Source organism: Crocodylus porosus, unplaced genomic scaffold (assembly GCF_001723895.1).
Source record: "Crocodylus porosus isolate Cpor-Errol unplaced genomic scaffold, CroPor_comp1, whole genome shotgun sequence".
In the NCBI taxonomy this organism is placed as follows: Eukaryota; Metazoa; Chordata; order Crocodylia; family Crocodylidae; genus Crocodylus; species Crocodylus porosus.
In genome coordinates, this window is record NW_017728923.1 from 18,934,500 (window position 1) to 18,954,357 (window position 19,858).

Genomic DNA, 19,858 nt, shown 5'->3' on the forward strand with positions numbered 1-19,858 from the left:
TGTTACAACTTATTCCCCCGAAGCTACAGAGGTCATTTCAGGCCATTAACTGTTCTCACCTATAACGTAGCATCTGGAATTGCCACGAACATTTTTCCTGGTGGATCTCAAATCTTTTCAGTCCTGGCAGGATGTAATTTTGCTCAATAATGGAAATTGCGGCTCTTATCATCATAACTTTTTTTTAAATTTAGGCACAGTAGTTTGGGGGCGCTTTGGTCCGAGAGCCCTTCTCCCTTTGGACGGAAGGTCCCCAAAGCCCCTCCTGACCTGCCCCGCCCTTCCCAGGCTGAGGACGGGATGCCTCACATTGCTGCCCTGGGCCCCGGGAACCGGCCCTGACCCGGGCCCAGCTCCCTGGCACTGAGGCTCGGACACGGGGCGAGGGGAAGGAGCCGGGCGGCGCAAACGGGGACCGATGGGGGCTCCCGGACACTTCTGAGGAAAAACCTGGGAAGCGGAGAGGAGGACGCGTCACCTCCCACAGCGCCACGGGCTTGCCCAAGATCCCCGCCCCCAGTCCTCCTACGGGCAGCAAGAGGAGAAACCAGAGCGGCCGCCTTGCCAAAGTGCCAGCCGTCCTATGCTGGTAGAGGGGCTGTGCGTCACTTCCTGGGGGGCTCCGCGCTCGTTTCCGGCCCGCAGGCGGAGGCATGGCGGGGCTCGGCCGCGCGGCTGGCGGCGAGGAGCAGGACGGGCCCGGCGGCCGGGGGTGAGGGTGTCTTTACCGTGCCCACCTGGCCGTGGGCTGCACGCGAGGCGGCCGGTCTGACCGTTATGGCCATGGAGGGAGGCGCGTTCTTCGGCTCCCCGCTCAGGAAAACGGTCCGGTTCGGCGGGACCTTGAGGGACGTCCTGCTGAAGCACGAGCAGGTGACGGCGCCTGGGCTTGTCCCGGGGATGATGAAAAGCTGCTTCTTCCCCCCTCCTTTATCGCCCTCGGTCCCCGGGGTGCTGGCGGGGTGCTTCCTCGGGGTTCTCTGAGTAAACGTAGGGGATGGGTGGGCAGAAGGGAATTGCCCCCTAAAGAAGTCCCAGTGAGACTTTAGCAGTTGGGAGGGTGCAGCAGGGGAGAGAGAAACTGTGACCCTTGCTGCCGCTTTATGGCTTTTCTGGCTTTTGCCAGGGATCTTCTAAGCTGTCCATAGTAACAGAGGAGGAAGCTTGCGTTTCAGATGGGGAACGCGGGACCGGAGTTGTGCTCTGTCATGGGAAACTGAATGTGCCTCTGTTTTCTTTCCCCTTCACATTTGCTCCAGGGAGAAACTGCTGACTTTGAGTTGTTAAAGCATCAGCTGTCGGATCCGGATATAAAGGTGAAACATTTTTGTAGCGGGGAGTTCTGATAGTTGTGGTTGTTTCACAGGAGTACATTTAATTATGAGGCAAAGTATGGCTGTTGTGTTTTAAACATGATTTTAAAACTCCCCCACCCCAATAGATTTCTTGGTGCTTGATCAGTTCTCAGGAAGCGTTTCTTGGCTTTCAGGTATCTTTACTCTGTGTTAACTTTGCAGTGACAGAAGTCTTCAGTTTCCAGATCAGCTACACCTTTGATCCCTCCTGGCTTCTTTTAGAGCACTCCGCTTGGAGTCAGGCCATTATTATTACATTTATTCAGGTGGCAGCTTATATTCCATTCCTTCCAGACCACAGAGTTTTAGGCTGTGTTTCCCTGGCAATTCCCTGATAATTCTAAACTTATCCTTTTAGTTCAGCACCTGCTCCAGACTTGGGAATAATCCTGTTCTGCTTATTCCAAGTGTAATCCTGTTGGACCTCATTCAGGTCTCTGAAGAAGTGTTAACTTGTTTACTTTTCTACATGCCATCATCTTAGTCATACGACTAAGTTGCAAAAAGTCAGTAAGAGACAAGATCTATCCATTTTTTGCAGTAACTGTTTTGCAGAGGCTTGAGAAGGTTGGAATAGGATCACAGGTGTGTGCCCATGTCTATTTAAGGACGATGGTTGGAATAAGATGTCAGGCTTTTTTCTTTCAGGGAAAGGACTTTAGGAACAACCAATTGACAGTTGGAGCACAAAGTCACCTCCTTTTAGAGAACAGATGGGTGATACGTCCAAGGGTTCCTTGTGCCCAACAGCTGGGAGGACTGGGACTAGATTTAGGTCTACAAGGAGTGTCTAGAGTACCGTGTAGTTCCCCTACTTAGCTATTACATTCAGTGTGATAAATCCACTCATCTTGGGTTTTGAAAGAGAACTGTGTTCAGCAACTATGGGTGGATTTGCAATTTCCACCTTTCTCTACTCTGGTATTGGTGTGCCTTGTGCAGGAGGAAGAGTAGTGGGTGACATTCCTAACATGCAGGTGTAGAAACTGCCTCCTTAATCGTAATTCTCATGTTTATTTGGGTTTTAAAGGTTTTTATATTAATGCAGTTGCTCTACTTTATTGTCTGTTTTTATAAGGATGCCCAGATCATTAACTGGTTGCATGAATTCCGAGCTTCTGTTGTGCACTTGACAAAAGACGTGGAGGAGCTGGTCAGCATTTTGTTGGTAAGTAGCCACTCATAATATATAGAAATAAATGTTTAATCTCAAAATGTCTGTATGTTTCACATCATTATTCTAACTGCCTGCAGAAGCTGCCATGGTTGAGAAGAAGCCAGGATGTGGTGGAGGAATATTTAGATTTTCTGGGTAACCTGGTATCAGCACAAAGTATCTATCTTAGACCCTGCCTCCGCATGATTGTCTCACATTTTGTACCTAGTAAGTTTTTAATTCATTTTATTCTAAATGGGATAATTCACACTCTTTTTACTAAAATAACTTGGAGTAAGAGAATATGTATAAGGTCAAACTTTATAAGAAATTAGCCTAAAACTAGATATAGTGTGTAAAATTTTTCTGGCTTCTTGAGTAGAAGAAAACTTCTTTTCTTGTTTTGATGTAATGTAGATATTGTGGGTTTTCACCAGGTAGTTCTGGTGAAAATATTGTTCTGATGATACTTTAACTTGTGGCTGTCATCTCTACACTTTTTATAGTTATGCACTAATAGTTCTCTTTCTTACCAGCTCAAGTAATCGTAAGGGAAGATGGTGTGGATTTTTCAGATTCTGATGATGATGAAGAAAGTGAGTACTCAAGCAGTGTGGTTTGCTGCTATTTGTATTACTCCTTCTATGCAGAACTTTTCATTGCTGCTGTAATGTAATTGTACTGGTACAAAACCTGCATGAAGCCATGCACACTGAAGAGTAGGAGGATCCCATGTACTTGAATGCACATGACTCCTATTGAAATTAAGTGCATCATCACCTGGCCCTAGCTGCTTCCAAATCCTTTGAGGTGAATGCTTGGGAAATTTGACTTTCTATTCCAAAGCTTTAGTGTCATGACGAGGAATTAAATTTGTTAATTTTATTCAGGTAGATTTTGGGGTTTTTTTTCAGTATCTTAAGTCCTTTACTAAATAGTATTGATATAAAGGTTGAAGACAACTTTTAGCAATATTTTAGAATCACAGAAAATTAGGGTTGGGAGGGACCTCAAGAGGTCATCTAGTCCAACCTCCTGCTCAAATCATGACCATCCCCAGTTACATCATTCCAGCCAGGGCTTTGTTGAGCTGGGCCTTAAAACCCTCCAAAGACAGAGATTCCACCACCTCTCTAGGTAACCCATTCCAGTGCTTCACCATCCTCCTAGTGAGAGAATTCTTCCTAATATCCAACCTAAACTTCCCTTGCTGCAAGTTGAGACCATTGCTCCTTGTTCTGTCATCTGCAACTACTGGGAACCTCTTTGGAACCACCCTTCAGTTAGTTAAAACCACTTTAATTAGGGTTGCGTACCATTATATTGGTTGCCTGTTGGATTGGCAATGATTTAAAAGGAGAAATGAGCTTACTGACTCTTAGCTTTTTTTGGTTGTTGAAGCCAGGGGTGATGCAGAGGGGGTGCATGTGCACCCCCTGAGAGCGCTGGTGCACCCAGCCGCACTCCCCGCTTAGCTGGTGGGCAGGCGAGAGCACCAGTGCTCCACCCCGCGAGCGCTGGCTAGGGAGCGGGGCTGCCAGCGAAAGCATCTGCACCGCTTTCGGAAGTGGCCATTCGAGTTCTGGAACCAGCGCAGCCACTCTTATGGTGAGTGAAATCGGCCACGTGATCAGCCGCTAGGGGACCTCTTTCTCTCCCCTCCCTCCCGCCCTCCCTCAGTTGCTGACTGGTGTCAGGGGTGGGGCACATGCCTACCCTGACTCAAGAGGCAACAGACACCCATGGTTATAGCTGATAATTACGGCCATGTGCCTGGAGCACCCTGGCGAGCATAGTCTGGTCCCCACGTCCTGCTGCCAGCCTGAACCTGTGGCAAAAAACAGGTCCTGGCAAGCAGCAGAAGTGGTAGGGAACACTAGGGAGCGGTCACAGGGTGCACACTCAGCAACAAAGGGGCTGTTACTGGCTGAGTGCCGGGGCTGCCATGGACAAGTTGGCTTGTGAACGGGCAGGGTAAGGCGCCACGCAAGGGACAGTTTAATTCCTTAGCATGACACTAGGCACCTGGCACCTTTGCAGAAGTGGCTTCTCCCCAGTGGCCAGTAGTTTAAAGTGCTTTGCACTATTACTAAACATCGATTATCAGATTGACATCAGCTGATATGGTTGGTTAATCGTCAGCTATTGGTATTGGCCAAGAAAATCTTTTATCATCGCACCCATAGTTTTAATGGTTTAGTTTGCTGCATGACTGAAGTAGGTTAGCAAAGAACCTTTATAGATGCTCATGCCTGCAAGATTTTACAAAAGTTGTAGTTTAAAAAAATTAAGAAAATCTAGTAAAATGTGGGACTTCATTAGCATTTAATCATACCTCAAATAACTGAAAATCAGTGTTGTGGAGAATGTAGTATTACCTTGTTTTGACAGTAGTTCGGTGTATTTACTTCTAAACTTTTTTTGGCAATAAGGAGATTTGGCTCAGATAAATAACTTTGGCAAATGTAATTTCCTAGGTGAACTAAAAATGGATGGTTAGTAGAAAGTACTTACACTAACTTGATTAAGGTAATTAATTGTAATTAATTTCTCTTTTCATAGACCTTTCTGGAAACTTTAAAGCATGTCACAGAGCACTGCAAACGGTAGCAAGATATGTGCCTTTGTAAGTATAGCATCCCACAGTGTTTTGTTTGCCCTTTAATTAATACATAGGTCTTACCAACTGACAAACTTTAAGCTAACTGGGTGAGCAATACTAGCATTTAACATGAGGCTTCTTTGTAATATAACAACTTTGGAATAATGCATCCATTTGACTCTAAAATTTGAATAATTTCTAAGCATCAATAGTTACAATCCCATTAATTCTCGAACAAATCAAACCATGGGATATACTGAATCAAAGGAAAACTGGGCCCTATGATGCCTGGTGTTGCCTGCGAAGAAGTCTCCATACTGCTGCCTGTATACATTGTCTGCTGGCTTAGTTTGCTGCTTGGTGAAATTTTAGCATTTGTACTTGCTTTTTTTTCTGTTTTGGGTAAAGTTCTTGGTATCTTCTTTATTGCAGAACACCGTTGTTTCTTCTGCCAATACTTGTGGAAAATTTCCCCTTCATTAATAAATCAGAAAGTACCCTGGTAAGAGCCATGAATCTGTCTTCAAAATGTATAAGTATTAGAAAATTACTATAGATTTTATAATTGATTCCTTGCAGAGTTCGATACAGATGCAGTAGCTCTCACACAGCATACAAAAAATTCTTTCCTGATTTGAATACTGTGGGGAAATTTCAACAAGGATGATGAATTTTTCGTCTATAGCTTCCTGCATTTATATTAGTACATATATATAATGCACTACTAATTATTAAGAGTTTTCATTCAAATGCCCTCTTTTTGGTTGCTGATGTTGAGAAACTAATCATTGGATAGGAATCTTCCTTGCTGGTTGCCTGCTTCAGGCAATGTTTTTGGAAAATTTCAGTCAAAACATTTCAGTCACTGGTGGGAAGGATCCATGGGAACTTAGACCTAGAAGCTTGAGAGGGCAGCTGGGGTTGGGATGGGGATAGCGGGGAAAAACAGAGAGGGGGGCGGTTTAATATGAAATCCTATGTCTTAAGCATGATGAGGTTTGGGTTATGCATTAACTTGTTTTTAGCCATCTTTAGAATGAATGGTAATATATTCAACTTCCATTTCTGCTTCAGAACTTCAGATATTGTGTTTATTGGTTCGGTACTTCTGTAGTTAGTTTTTGCTCCTTTCAGGGATTCTAGAAATTACAATAAATGAGACTGTCTTAACAATCAAAACCAATTCATGATAATGTATTACAGGAATATTATGTGCATAACTTGCTGCGAATTACTGTATATCTTCCAACTCTGAGACTTGGAATTCTGGAACTTATAGTTGAAAAACTATTGAAGCTGGATGTAAGTGTGGAATCACTTTTTAAAATATTGCTATTTCTTAAACGCCAGCTATGATGCGACTGTTAGTTTTTGTTGAGGCATAATATTAAATACAGTCAGTTGTTGGTTTAAGATTGAGCCACTTAAATTATAATATGAGGCTGAATTTCCATCCTAAACTATAGTTTTACATATGTATGGTATTTGATGTTACTCCTTTGTGCCATGGAAATGTGAACAAAGGCACTTTTTTAGACCCAAAATGCTACAATCATACTGTCAACAATATAATATTTAAAAAATATTGTGGTTACTTTTTCCCAAACTTGTTTTAAGAAGAAATACCAACAAAACTGTTTTCTTATTTTTATATATAGGTAAGCACACCACGACAGGATATTGAGGATGCTGAAGAAAATGCTAATGCCCCTGGTAGTGTGGAAAAAACCACAGAAGAAGGACTTTTTGACATGGTTGGCTGTCTTAATGACACTACTTCTAATTTTTTAAATAAAAATTAAGAAAACTTACTGTAATACTTTAAGTGGCAATGATACACAGCCTTAAGGGGATAAAATATTGTTATGTTAGAAACTAGACTGTCAGAAAATGTTGAAGCTTCAACTAAATTGTGCTTTTTGACTTCTTTATTATTTTAATAGGTACAAATATAATTACTTAATGGGGAAACACAGCACCCAAATCACCACCACTAAAGATAGAATAATTTAGTTGATATATTCCATTTGGAAATGTCAGTGTTGGCAGATCAGCAACATTTTGAAGGTCCAGTTTGATCTCAGTGAAAGTCTCCCAGAAATCCAGTGGGATTTCTGCTGCAACTGCTAGATGGACTGTTAATGGCTAGCCATGTGTTCTAGGCTCTTGGCTGTTTGTGAGTGCTAGCTCTCAGAGATACCTGGCTCCCCAAGTTGCCTGACTCTTAACCAGGCGGATTTGTGACGCTACTGGCAAAAAGCCAAGACGATTTTGGAATTCTGTTTTTAACTGAAGTTAAATCGGATGTCAAAATTTTCTGCAGAAACGAGAGTACAATTCTCCATTGAACTGTAAATAACACCCAGAGCTTAACTAGCTTTTTGTCTTTGAAACCTGATTCCTTTCCCATACATAATACTTGATGTTATTAGGATAAGGCATTGAAAGAGAAAATACCAGGTACTGTATTGTCACTGTCAGTTCCCATTTAAACAACACTGATCTTCTGTTGAAAGAAAACAAAATCCAGAGAAAATCTACAATTCAGAATAAAACTGTGGACTGACATTGTGTGGTTTATTTCTGTTAAAAATTAAGTCCAGTTCAGCTTGTACAATATTGGAAACTTGGTAGAAAAAGTAAATATTTGAAAACAGTTGCAATGTTAGTCTGCTCATTGTGTCTGAGATTTACTCATCATATCCAATATGTGTTCTTAAAGGAAAGGAGTCTACACCAGAAATGAATCCAAATACATATCTATTCTAATGCAGAGATCAAAGCTTAAGCCCATAGTCAATAAAGCAGTGATCATTGTATGCATTTGTACAGTGATTATTTTTTAAAATTGTATCCATAATACTAAGCTTTATGACAGGAATAGAGAAAGTTAGGGGTTTTTGCAGTATGCAAGAGAAATCCTTAATTGCTGCATTATCTCACAGGAGGAGGATGAAGAAACAGAAAAAGAAAACCAAGGTGCCTCCAGTGAGAGTGATGTGATGGCCCATCCTCTAGCAGAACGCTTGGATATTTTGATGACCATTCTGTTTACTTATATAAAAGAGATCTGCTATGTCAATGGTAATGAAGTATGGATCATACATGTTTCTCCTCCCTTTCCCTCCTTCCCTGCCCCCCCTTACTCCCCGAGTAGACATGAGGAGAGTTCTGCTACTGCAGGACTGGACCATGAGAATCTGGTTGTCATCTGTAGAAGTCTTCTTCAGCAGCATACATAGATTAGATTTTCAGCTGTATCCCACATCTTAACATAACCACAGTTGAAGAATGATGCAAAGGCTCAGCTTTGGCTTCCTGTTCTTGGAAGGCCTTGTAGTATTTTAAAACCTGGCAACTAGCTTTGTCACCAAGAAGCTAGTGCACTAGCTGAGAGTGCTACTTCACTTCCACGAGTCATCTCTCGTGTATCTCCTGTTAGCACTCACTTCATAGCTTGACATGTCCCTTATACCAGCCACTATGTGAGAGTTAATGTAGGAGCTACTGTTTTCTTTTTCAGTGAGAATTTCCTTGTGGGGAGATCCATTGGCTTTCCAGCCTCTTTTTGCCAGAATGGCATGAACAACCAAGAGTGAGAAATCTCTCATAATCTGTCATTTTGAATCCTTCCTGTTTTTCATCTAATTTCTGTGTGCGTGTGTGTGTGTGTGTGTGTGTGTGTGTGTGCGCGCGCGAGAGAGAGAGAACACACATATGGGGCATATATTGTCCCTTAGCTGCTTTGTATTAGCACTGTAAAGTTTTCTTAAGGTGAATGTTGTGTGCTTCAGGAACTTGCTGAGGAGTTATAAGTAAGATTTAATGTTTGATGCTTCTTCAGTATTCACTTTGATAATCAGAAAGATAGATTCCTTTTTACAATTTTGTATATATAAGGTAAACAACCCCACCTAATCACTAGGGGTGTGTAAAATGGGCCGTATTCAATTCAGATTTCGATTTGGCCCGAATCAGGGACAGTGATTCAGTTTGTTGATTCAGATCACTGTCCTTTTTTGATTTGGCCGAATCTGAAGATTCAATGCTGATTCAGAGAATCAGCAATTCGGCCATAGACGCAGGTTTAAATGCTTTTTCTACATACCTCGAGGTACCAGGTGCAGCTCAAGAACTCTGCTATGTTGGGGCAGATGGAGCATCCCACAGGAGCACAACATGCTCAGTGGCAAACCCAGAAGTGGACTGGGACCAGTTCCCCGGGGGGGCGTGCACTCGTGCTCCGCGGCAGATCTGGAAGTGCAACCAGAAGTGCTGTCTGGTCCAGTTCTGGGTCTGCTGCTGAGTATGCTGGGGATCTTCCCATACTCCTGTGGGATGCTGCGTCTGCCCCATCATCTCGGCATTCGCAGGCCACCTGGTACCGAGGTATGTAGAAAAAAACATTTAAAACTCTGTCTTATGTCCAAATCGTTGAATATTTCTGAATCTCTCCAAATTGATTTGGAGGGTTCTGATTCAATTTGGAGAAATTAAAGGGTCTGATTCAATTCGGCCACTGAATTGGGCCGAATCTCCCCCAAATCAAATCGGCAACCAAAGCTTCACACAGCCCTACTAATCACTAGTTAAAACTGGAATTTAAATACTTTATTGAAATGCAAAGGAAAATTCTAACTTTTTGTCTCTTAAAGGAACAATGGTAGATGGACAGTTGTACTTTAAATTTCTGATATTAAACCTTGTAGATTTTTTAACAAGAAAGAATGTCTACAAATCAGATTTACTCTCTGATTTTTTTTTTTTTCCCCCTTTCCTCCCATGTTCTGATAACATTAAGTTACCTATTCACTTTTTCACTTCAGTGACATAGTATTGTAATGTTTTCATGTTTTTTGGCACTGGCAAATATATACATAGATACAAAAAAAACTTTTGCAGCTCAAATATCAGGAAGTATTTCTGTGATATTATGTCTTTAGATCTCCTTATGTTTGGAGACTGATCTGCTTGGCAGCATTTCTTTAAGTACACGTTGCAATTCTGGGGAAGAGCAAAGAGCCACTGGAATCTTTTTTTTTTTTTTTTTTTTTGTCTTACAGGCACACTTGATATCAGCAATACAAAAGGCTTATATCGGGATCTAATTACCATCTTTGACAAACTCATTTTACCAACCCATGCTTTGTGTCATGTACAGTACTTCATGTTTTATATCTGCAGTTTTAAATTGGTGAGTAACAGCATAGGCTTTATAGAATGTAGTTCTTCTATGGTATTTTAGACCTTTTCCCCTTTTTTAGCTTAAGGAGTTGTCAAGTTACATTGATTCACCTGAAATCCTAATTCCACTCCATATCTAGGGAATGGAAAGGGGCATTAGCATACGTCTCTTTAGTTTCTTTCTCTCTTTCCACATTCCTTATTATTAACCTGTAGCAGGGCACTAGGATGCCTGCTACTGAAGATAGAAAATGGCTTAGCTGCCACTTATTAAGGCAGCAGGTGGCAGTTGTTATGGGAGCTGATTAGATCAGCTGACTGCCAGGGGGTGAGGCTTGCCCTTCATAAGGAGGGAAGGCTGAGGCCAGAGACAGTTCCCCTCTGGCAGCCACCGGAGGACCAGGCGAGGCTGTAGGGGTGGAGGAGGCCTCAGCAGGAGCTCCCCAGTAAGGTGGGGGAGTTGCTGGCACCACAGAGGGTGCCGCATTGTGGGGTTGTCCCGACCCCAGCCCATTGGGGTGACTTCAGGAGAGTCCAGTAGGGCGCGGGCCTAGGAAGGTGGGTCGAAGCAGTGGGGGGGTCCCGACCCCAGCCCAGCATGGGCACTACCGGGACAGGCCCCAATTGGAAGTCCCAATTGGGAGGAGCCCCAGCGGGGCGTAGGCCTGAGTCGGGCATACACAGGCCCGAGTGCGGGCAGGGAGTGCAAGAGGCGTGACCACAGGCCCATGTGCAGGCATAGGAGGCCTGAGTGTGGGCAGCGAGCGGCGAGCAAGGGCCCAGTGAGGGCATAGAAGGCCCGAGTGTGGGCAGCGAGCGCAAGGAGTGCGAGCAAGGGCCCCAGCGGGGGCATAGAAGGCCCAGTGCAGGTGACGAGCACGAGAGGTGTGATTACAGGCCCCAGGGCGGGGCAGCGGAGCGCAAGAGGCGCGATTACAGGCCCGAGTGCGGGCACGGAGCTCGAGAGGCGTGACCACAGCCTCGAGTGCGGGCGGGGCACGCGGGGTGCAGGCCAGTACGCGGGTGGCTGCGGAACATAAGGGAGGCAGGCCTGGGTGGGGCACTGCCTGTGAGATATGAAGCCCCGAGAGGGGAATAAGCCCATTGGGAAGTCCGGGCTGGGCGAGAAGGGGCGCAATCAGAGAGCCATCCCAGGAGGGCGCGCGTGTATCGAGTTGGCCCTGGGAGAGGACCAGCACAGGGACTCGAACCAAAGGCCCGGTATAGTAAGACTGGCCCCGTGCCAAGAAGGGCAGGAAGGCAGCCTCCCTAATTGAACCTATACTAAGATCAAAGATGTGGCGGACGAGATAGAGGGTGCATTCAAAGCCCAGGTTGGCACGGTAGGCAAGGGCACTAGGGGAGGTCACAGCACCCCTAGGGGCCGTCCTGCTGCATAACCTCTCCACTATAGGTTGCTTATTCAGTTCTATCACAAGTGATTGGAACTTTTAAATCAGCTGGAGCCTGGAGTCTGCGGAACAGTGTATTATGGCTTTTCTTACATGGCTTAAAAATGACTTGGAGCTGGTATATGTATTACCCCTTTTATTTAGGCCAGGATCTTTGTTGCGTTCACCCTTTTCTTCTACAGCTTGCCTTTAGTTTCTTAAGCAAAAAAACCCACTGGGTCTGCCAATATATTTCCTGCATTTAACAAAGTACAGAACTTCTTTAAAGCATAATAAGAGGAATATGCAACGCCTACAGGGGCTCAGTTCAATGGTACTTGTTCTCTGTCATTATGATTAATTACAGGCATTTTTTTGGTTCTGGAAGCTTTTTTTTTTTATCCTGATAAGTGAGTTTCTGTTGGCTATCTGTAAACAGTTGGCTTCAGCACTGGGTGTCTGTTTAGAGATGGTATTAGCCTTGGGATTAATGGATTGCATGTACCTTGTCTTGTTTGCAGGGGTTTGCAGAAGCATTCTTAGACCATCTTTGGAAGATACTGCAGGATCCAAATAATCCTGCAGTGATCAGACAAACAGCTGGAAATTATATTGGCAGCTTCTTGGCAAGGGCTACGTTTATTCCAACTGTGTAAGTAGTTTCGCTAGATCATTTAAATATCATTTGTTTAAAGCAAACAGTTTGGTGTCTGCTGGAGGAAAGTGCAGAATGGTACTAAGCCCCATTTTCTCCCTGTCCGCCACTTTGCCAGTGATCCATATCTGAGTTATGTTCTTACTCTTCTTGTCTATGTTCTTACTCCCTGTGGGATTCTCTTGAAGTTTTCCAAGCACTTTGTTTATGAAATATCTGTTGAGACTTAAGGTGAGGTTATCAAAGGCCATGGAGCAAGACCCTGGCAATGGAATCTAATTTTAAAACTGTTTCCATACTTGCATTTGTATGTACTGTGCACACTGAGGTCTTAAATATTCGTGTTTTATCTTTGACACCTACCAGACTGATTTTCTCCTTTTTTTTTTTTTTTTCAATATATTCCCTTGTAGCACAGTGAAAGCATGCCTGGACCTGTTGGTTAATTGGCTGCACAGATATATTGATAGTCAGGATGCAGGGACAAATGCTTACTGTGATGTGGCTCTACATGGACCGTTTTACTCCACTTGCCAAGCTGTCTTCTATACTTTCATTTTCCGCCATAGGCAGCTTTTAGATGGCAACTTAAGGAAAGGTGAGTGTGTTAGAAGAGACAGCAATGGAAAATGTAAACGCATTTCATTTGCAACCTTTGGAAGTGTTGGATGATTTAAATAATAATTGGTTCAGTCAAGTGGCTTCTGAGATGCTTACCTTACTCCATTTTAAACAAACTAAGATCTTATGGATTTTTATTGGAACGTGACATCAGGGCAGCTTGTTCTTTAGCCAGTCAAGACAAAGCAGATAAAGTCTGTGGGCCAGACTCACAGCCCCACTATTGAGTGCCTTTAGCTGACCAGCATTTAATCTGATAGAGGTGTCCCTTCGTGGTATATCAATTATCATTTACAGTGGTTCTGTCCCTTTACCTCAGCTCTGGTGCAGGGCATGTGACTAGAGTATCCCTAGTGTATGCTCCAATGCTCCTGGCATTAGGAATGCCCTCTGTGCCTAAGCATAGAGTAGTCTGCTGCTTCAGTGTAAGCTACAGTCTGGTCCAGCTCTATTCTTGGAATAAAAAGCCATGAAAAATAATTTTCAATGAAAAATTGAATATGGGTATATGGTGACCAATGAACAACCTTGAGGATTGGCCTCAAATTGAGAACCACTAGCTAAGAATCTGGGAAAGCAGTGTCTGAAACTCTTGTGTACTTATTTGCAAATAATTCTCATTTTGAAGGTTTGGCATACCTGCAGAACTTAAATTTTGAACGCATCGTCATGTGTCAACTGAATCCCCTGAAGATTTGCTTGGTTTCTGTTGTTAACTTGTTTGCGGCCATTACCAGGTAACTGTTTTTCCAGTTTAAATTTTCTACGGTTTATGTCGATTTTATGTATGTAGACCATAGTCTAATAGTTCAAAGATTAACTTTCTTGTAAACTTGTATGTTTGTGCAAGTGCTACATATTGTGTAAAATAAATCATGTCATCATTATAATAGTATGCATATTTCAAGCTAAGTGAAACTAGCTCATAATGAGGTCAGTGTAACAGGGTTCAACTCCAGGGGTGGCTGTGATGCCCCTCAAGCCCTTGTCTAGTTTCTCTCTTTGGGTACTCTCCCCTTCTCCTCACCTGCCACACTTCGATGAAATGTTACTTATTCCTGCTGACATGCACCCCTCCTGGCCTATGGGTTCCTTGGTCTCCAGCAATGACCCCCAAGCTTTGGCCTCTCTGTCTGGGCCCTGGCCCTGCTCCTAGACCAGCTGAGACTCAAGCTCCCCTGGCCCCACCTGTCTCTGGCTGTAGCCCTCTTTGGCCTTCAGCCCATCTCTGGCCTAACCCCTGGGCCAGTAAGATCTTCAGGCTCCCTGACCCTGTTGACACTCAACCCTCCTGGGCTTTGAGTAGCTGACTCTGCCTTACACCTCTTGCAAGCTATGGGTCCCTGACCCTCCTTGCTCTCATGACCATTTGGCTGTGGCCCTGCTCTTTGGCTTTGGTCTCTATCTTGGGTCCACTGAGACCATCAGGCTCCCTGGCCCTGTTGACATTTGCCTCGCCTTCTCTCCCTTCAGGCCCAGCTAGGACCTTCTGACTTCCCTTTTCTTCTTTCCACAAACCACCAGAGTTGCTTACCACCAGCTCAGGTGTTGCCCAGAAGCCCTTCTGCGCAGGAGCTCCTCTTTCCATGACTCTCAAGGCTAGACTCTCTGACCAGCTGAGGCCCTGGACTTATATGCTTGAAGCCCCCGCCCCCCCCCCCGGTCATGTGACTCTTTATTTGCCCCTGCCACACCTGCAAGCTGCTTCTCAAGCAGCCTCTTCCCCTCTTAGTGATAGGCATGGTAGGTGCCCTGTCACAGTCAGATCCAGTGAGATGCTCTAGTTCACAAGAACTGCTCCATTGCTTTATGATGGTACAAATTGCAGTCATTGGTTCTGTTGGGGATTAAAGAGGAGACTGTGAGCTCAAATGTATTCTGATTGTGTTTAAGACTTGTTGTTGGTCATCAAACTGAAAAGGGAAGTTTGAGCTACAACTTTGATATTAGTGAAATAAACCTTGATCAGTTTTAGTATCTTGTGAAATGATTTGCTTTCCATGTAGTTGGTAAGTGTAACCATTCACTGCTTCATTTTGTTTGTTTGCTTTTTTATTTTAAGGAAGTACCAGTTGGTGTTCTGCTACACCATAATTGAGAGGAACAACAGGCAATTTTTACCGGTTGTTAGAAGCAGCAATGGTGGTGATTCTGTACAGGCTTGCACTAATCCACTTGATAGTTTTTTTCCTTTTGATCCTTACATTCTCAAAAGGTTTGTATTTGAAATCTATACTAATTTCTGCCTTACAGAAAACTCATACTTTAAGGCACTGTTCAAGATTTCCTGAATTATATTTGTCTTTCTGGTTCTTTAAGCACCCGATTGTTGTATTATGTGGAAGTACAGAATGTGACTTAAGACGTTTTTAGATTTAGCACTGCCAAAAGCTTGAAACCTGAAGTCTGTCTACACTGTAGGGTGTAGAATGTCAGGTCCACCTTCCCATCCGTCTGGCTTCAGTAGGAGGTTAGATTAGGTAAGACTTCTTTAGCTACCCCTATTTAATTTGCAAGATTGCAACAACGAAGCATTGTATTGTGATCCAGTGGATGGTTTCTTATACTTTCTTGTGCAAGATGGGATTTGGCTTGTTTTCCTCTTAGATGTGAATGGTCTCTTTTCAGCCTTATTTATCAAGAATGTTTATACGCTTGGCATTATGCATGTTGGCTGCTTTAATACATGAAGAGAATGAGCTTGGTAGCTCTTGTGAGAAGAACAGTTTTCAAGGCGCAAGAAGGGCTGCAGTGAGACCTTGTTCCAAAGAGTAAAACTGGTGTGAAGAAGCCTGCGGGTTATAAATTAGAAGAGGATTGTACTTGCCCAAGGGATTACTAGCTACTTGGTTAAAATACATCATTGTGAGTAGTGGATTTAGTGCCTGAATCTCTCTCATGCTCTGCTTTCAAGCCAAACCATTTGATCTTCTCTGTGTAACTTCTTACCCATCTGTAAAATGGAGATAGATTAGCCTACCTTACAGAGATATATCTGTGAAGTGTATAATCCATTGACACGCACTAGAGAAATGTATAAACTGAAGTGCTTAATTCACAATTACTTGGGTTCAAGTCTATTAAGCATCTGTATTGTTTTCAGGTCAAAGAAGAATATTGATCCTCTTTATCAGATTTGGGAAGAACTGAGTGCTGAAGATCTCCAGGACCTTACAAAACCCATTAAAAAGGTAATTTATTGTCAAAATATACAGGTTCAGATTTGGTTAACGTTTTTATATTAGCTGCTTTGACATTTGCCCCATGGAATTGTTTCATCTGATCCACTGGTAGCCTGGTGGGCTACTGGAAGCTGGAGGGTGCAGAATTTGGGCTTTCTAGACCCTGACAGTTGTGGACCTTTTGGCAGGCCTCTAGATCTGCATTGCTGACTGAGTGCCAGCCTGTGCCACTGGCCACCCTCGGACCTGTGGACCTGCAACATTGCCTCAACTCTGACCTGCCGCAGGTGCTGCTGGCCCTGTGGATTTGGCCTGGGGCAGGAGTGAGTTTGACATCCTTCTTTATAGCACTAATACTCCCCTAGTAAAGCTGCTTTGAAGTTCTGATTACTCTTTCTGCTAAGTATTTATTTAACTCAGGAGCGAAAATGACAAGTCATTGTAGTGCCTCCCTCTTCTCATTTGGCCTCTTCTTTGTGCAGAATACAACTGAAGACGAAGATGATGACTTCTTGAAAGGAGAGACTCCTCAGAATGATGGCATGCTTGGAATTACTCCAAGTTCGTATGACTCAAATATTCTGAGTCCACCAAGCAGCCTAGGAACCCCCCCACCAGGAACATATGTACAGCAGCACCTCTGACTGAAACTGCAAGTTGAGAGGCAAAAGCTACGTGCATTTTCAATCGGGAAATCTGTTCTGTCTTTTTACAAACTCAAGGGGTTTTTTTCATTTTTTTTTCTTTGAACTGTATTAAACAGGGAGGAAAGCTAACTTGGCTTTTTAACTGTTGTTTCTACTAAGATGAGTTCTGATAATTTCATATGTTGCCAGAAGAGACTAGAGAATAAAATGTGCAATATTTTACACATTTCATATTGAAATAGATTTTTATATAATTTAGGCATTTTCCCTTGACTTTAAAAAGCTTGTGTGTATTTTTTCACTTCTAATATATATATCTATATCTTTAAAAGGAAGTCTTGGCTTCTTTTCCCAACGACTTCACTAGGCCCAGGATTTTGCTTCTGATGTTTATATTGTGTTTTGATGGGTCTGTAAGTTTTCTGTTCCCCTTTTCCCCTTCTCTTTGTCTGAGCCCAAGATAAAAACCATGGACTAAACTCTAAATTCAGCAAAACAGTGACTCCCTTTCATGAGTTGCTTTGCTTCTCTACCTTAGCTGCTTCTGTCAGTTGATGGAAGTAGCTGGTAACGTATTTTGATGGTAGGAAGTGCTTTGCAAATGCTGGGTATTATCACTGAAAAAGATTTAGTTGGAACAAAGTCTCCCCCTTCTGAATTTCCTCATTAAAAAAAAATAAAATAAAATTTACCACCTCAAACCATCATCATGCATAAGTAACAAAGAGAAAAGCTTAATGTCTGCTTGTTTGACCTACAGATGGTTGTTCTGTAGAAGTGTTGTGTAGAGTATTGAGCTCTAGAGTTGAGTTGAAAAGCACTGTGCAAGTCCTGTTTTTTGGAGTGTGATTTTAAAATGTAAAACTTGAAACTGGAAAACCTCAGAAGAGAAGTGATATGATTCCTCCTTTCCTCCTGCATCATAGCAGAGATTTGCCTTACTTCAGCATAACTGTTTTCTGTTACATAATTGTTTGGCTTTGAGTCAAGAGGCTCAAATAAACGTGGATGATTTCTGGAAAAACTGCCTAGCATTTCAATTAGATGACCATGTTTCTTGACACATGAGAATATGTTGTTCTGGGAACTCAAAATAATTAATTATTTTGGTCCAGATTCTTGTCTTTAGGTTGCTGCAACTGCACTGGCCTGGGTTTTGTACTTTTTTTTTTTTTTATTTAGACTTGTTGCTAGACTTTCAAGATTCCATAGATGGGATGGGAATGGAAACACGTCTTGATACACCCAGATACTTACAAACCATATATTTGTACATAATTGAATTAATGTATGTACAAGACAGACTGGACTGTGTAGAAGTATACATAGTAGAAAAAAAACATGCTGTAGGAATTGGGGGTTTCAGGAGTGCCCAATTCTGGCAATTTCCTTTTGAAAGACTGGGACACAATTAATGGGACATTTTCTATGAGAGAGGTTTGGGAACAGTCTAGTAAAGTCCATGTGCTCCTGTCACTTGATGACCATTTTTTTCCTTAAGTTTTGTCTGTGCAGTTCTTCAAAAATATTTTATTCTTTATGCCATCATTCTTGGAGTAATAAAAAGTTTGCATCTGAAATAACTTGTCTTCCCTCCTAACATGAAAGTATCCTTGCAACAAAGGGAAGAGTGATTTCCAGAGTGCCACAAAGTGCATATTTGTATATATATTTTATTCCATGTGATACCAGTGCCCTTAACATTATAAGCCCCACCTTTTGAGAAGCAAACAATGTACAACTTCCAACATATAATACTTCAGTCTTTTAGCTAACCGTTAATATATTACATGTGGTCCAGGTATGCCCCATGTGCCAGTTCCTCCTCTTCTCCCAGCACTTTCCTGCCACACCTTTGAGGTTATTTATGTACATAAATGGGAGTAGGGTGGAGGGTGTGATACTTGAGTGTCTGTAGTCGGGGGGGGGGGGGAACTATTCTGGCCATACGTGGGGCCTTTTTGCCTCATCATGATACTTCCCCTTTGAGGGGGACACACCCTGTAGGTTTTTGTGGCACTTGTCAGTGTCTTGGCAGTCCCAGCTTCAGCCCCCTCTTTCTGTCTGGCCACACCCTTCACCTGGGCCTATGTGTTCAAGACCTCACCCTCTGGGGTTTAGCCTCACCCAAGCAGCAATCCCCTTTCCTAGGGCCCCTTGCACCTTAATGGTCCCCATGCCCCTTCCTTTCCCTGTCTCTCAGCCTGACCTCTGGTGCTTATTGCAGAGAAACGGCCTCCAGCACCCCTGTCTATGGCTCCCACCAGCAGATCTAGCCAAAACCTAAATGCCAATGCCATGACTGTAAAACAAACTCCACACAACGCTGGGTTAATACTTCCCTGCAGCCTAGGCATTTACCTTGGCTCATTCTTCACAGCTTTCTAGCTCTGCCTGGGTACAGACCAGCCCACCTCCTGCAGCCAATTTACACAGGAGCTCCTTGCCTGGCAGCTCAGGGACCCAGCCCCCTTCTGGCCACTGCATTCAACCTTTTGTCTGTTTCCCCAGTACCAGGTGCAGCTAATTGCCTCACTAGCTGCCTGATCCCTGGCCCTTTTCCCACTCAAACCCACCTAGTTACAGGGGTTGGGGTTCCCTGTTACACTTGGGCATTAGGGCAGCCACTGGTCTTTCCCCGCTCACTCAGCTGCAGCAGGGAGAGGCAACCCTGCCCCCTCCCAAACAAAGCTGCTTAGCTGCAGTGTGGCAGGGCAGCCCCTGGCAATCCAGGGAGCCTCCTGTGGCCAGCTGTCATTGAAGCCATGGCCACATGGGCCAGATCCAAAGTCTCTTGAGGGCTGGACACGGCCTGCAGGCTGGATGCCGCTCATGAACTACAGGTTGCCAACCCCTAGTCTAGAAAGCTCTCTGACACGTGGACTTCGGGCCTCTAGAAGACAACATACATGTTGTAATACTAAAAAGTGAGCCCTAGTTAAGTACTAGATGTTTAAGTCACGTAGCTACTTTTCATAGTTTCATAGTTAGCAGGGGTGGAAGGGACCTGAGCAGATCATCAAGTCCAACCCCCTGCCATGGCAGGAAAGAGTACTGGGGTCAAA

At 43.6% G+C, this 19,858-nt stretch overlaps 1 protein-coding gene across 1 annotated transcript; it reads left to right on the forward strand.

The window, feature by feature from the left end:
* Positions 1-689: 689 nt before the first annotated feature.
* RRN3 (RRN3 homolog, RNA polymerase I transcription factor) lies at positions 690-17,817 on the forward strand. The gene is made up of 17 exons (XM_019540147.1): positions 690-873; positions 1,260-1,316; positions 2,434-2,523; positions 2,610-2,739; positions 3,048-3,107; positions 5,074-5,137; positions 5,546-5,615; positions 6,317-6,415; positions 6,772-6,867; positions 8,059-8,197; positions 10,177-10,307; positions 12,210-12,340; positions 12,757-12,941; positions 13,593-13,701; positions 15,027-15,179; positions 16,068-16,155; positions 16,629-17,817. The coding sequence occupies exons 1-17, from the start codon at positions 778-780 to the stop codon at positions 16,788-16,790; spliced, it is 1,860 nt and encodes a 619-aa protein (XP_019395692.1). The 5' UTR covers positions 690-777; the 3' UTR covers positions 16,791-17,817.
* The last annotated feature ends 2,041 nt before the right edge of the window (positions 17,818-19,858 follow it).

Bases quoted from the DNA above. Each gene is read 5' to 3' on its own strand.
- RRN3 (XM_019540147.1), top strand. From the start codon at position 778: ATGGCCATGGAGGGAGGCGCGTTCTTCGGCTCCCCGCTCAGGAAAACG. The intron at 3,108-5,073 runs GTGAGTACTCAA...CTCTTTTCATAG, and splicing joins TTCTGATGATGATGAAGAAA to ACCTTTCTGGAAACTTTAAA. The intron at 10,308-12,209 runs GTGAGTAACAGC...TCTTGTTTGCAG, and splicing joins ATATCTGCAGTTTTAAATTG to GGGTTTGCAGAAGCATTCTT.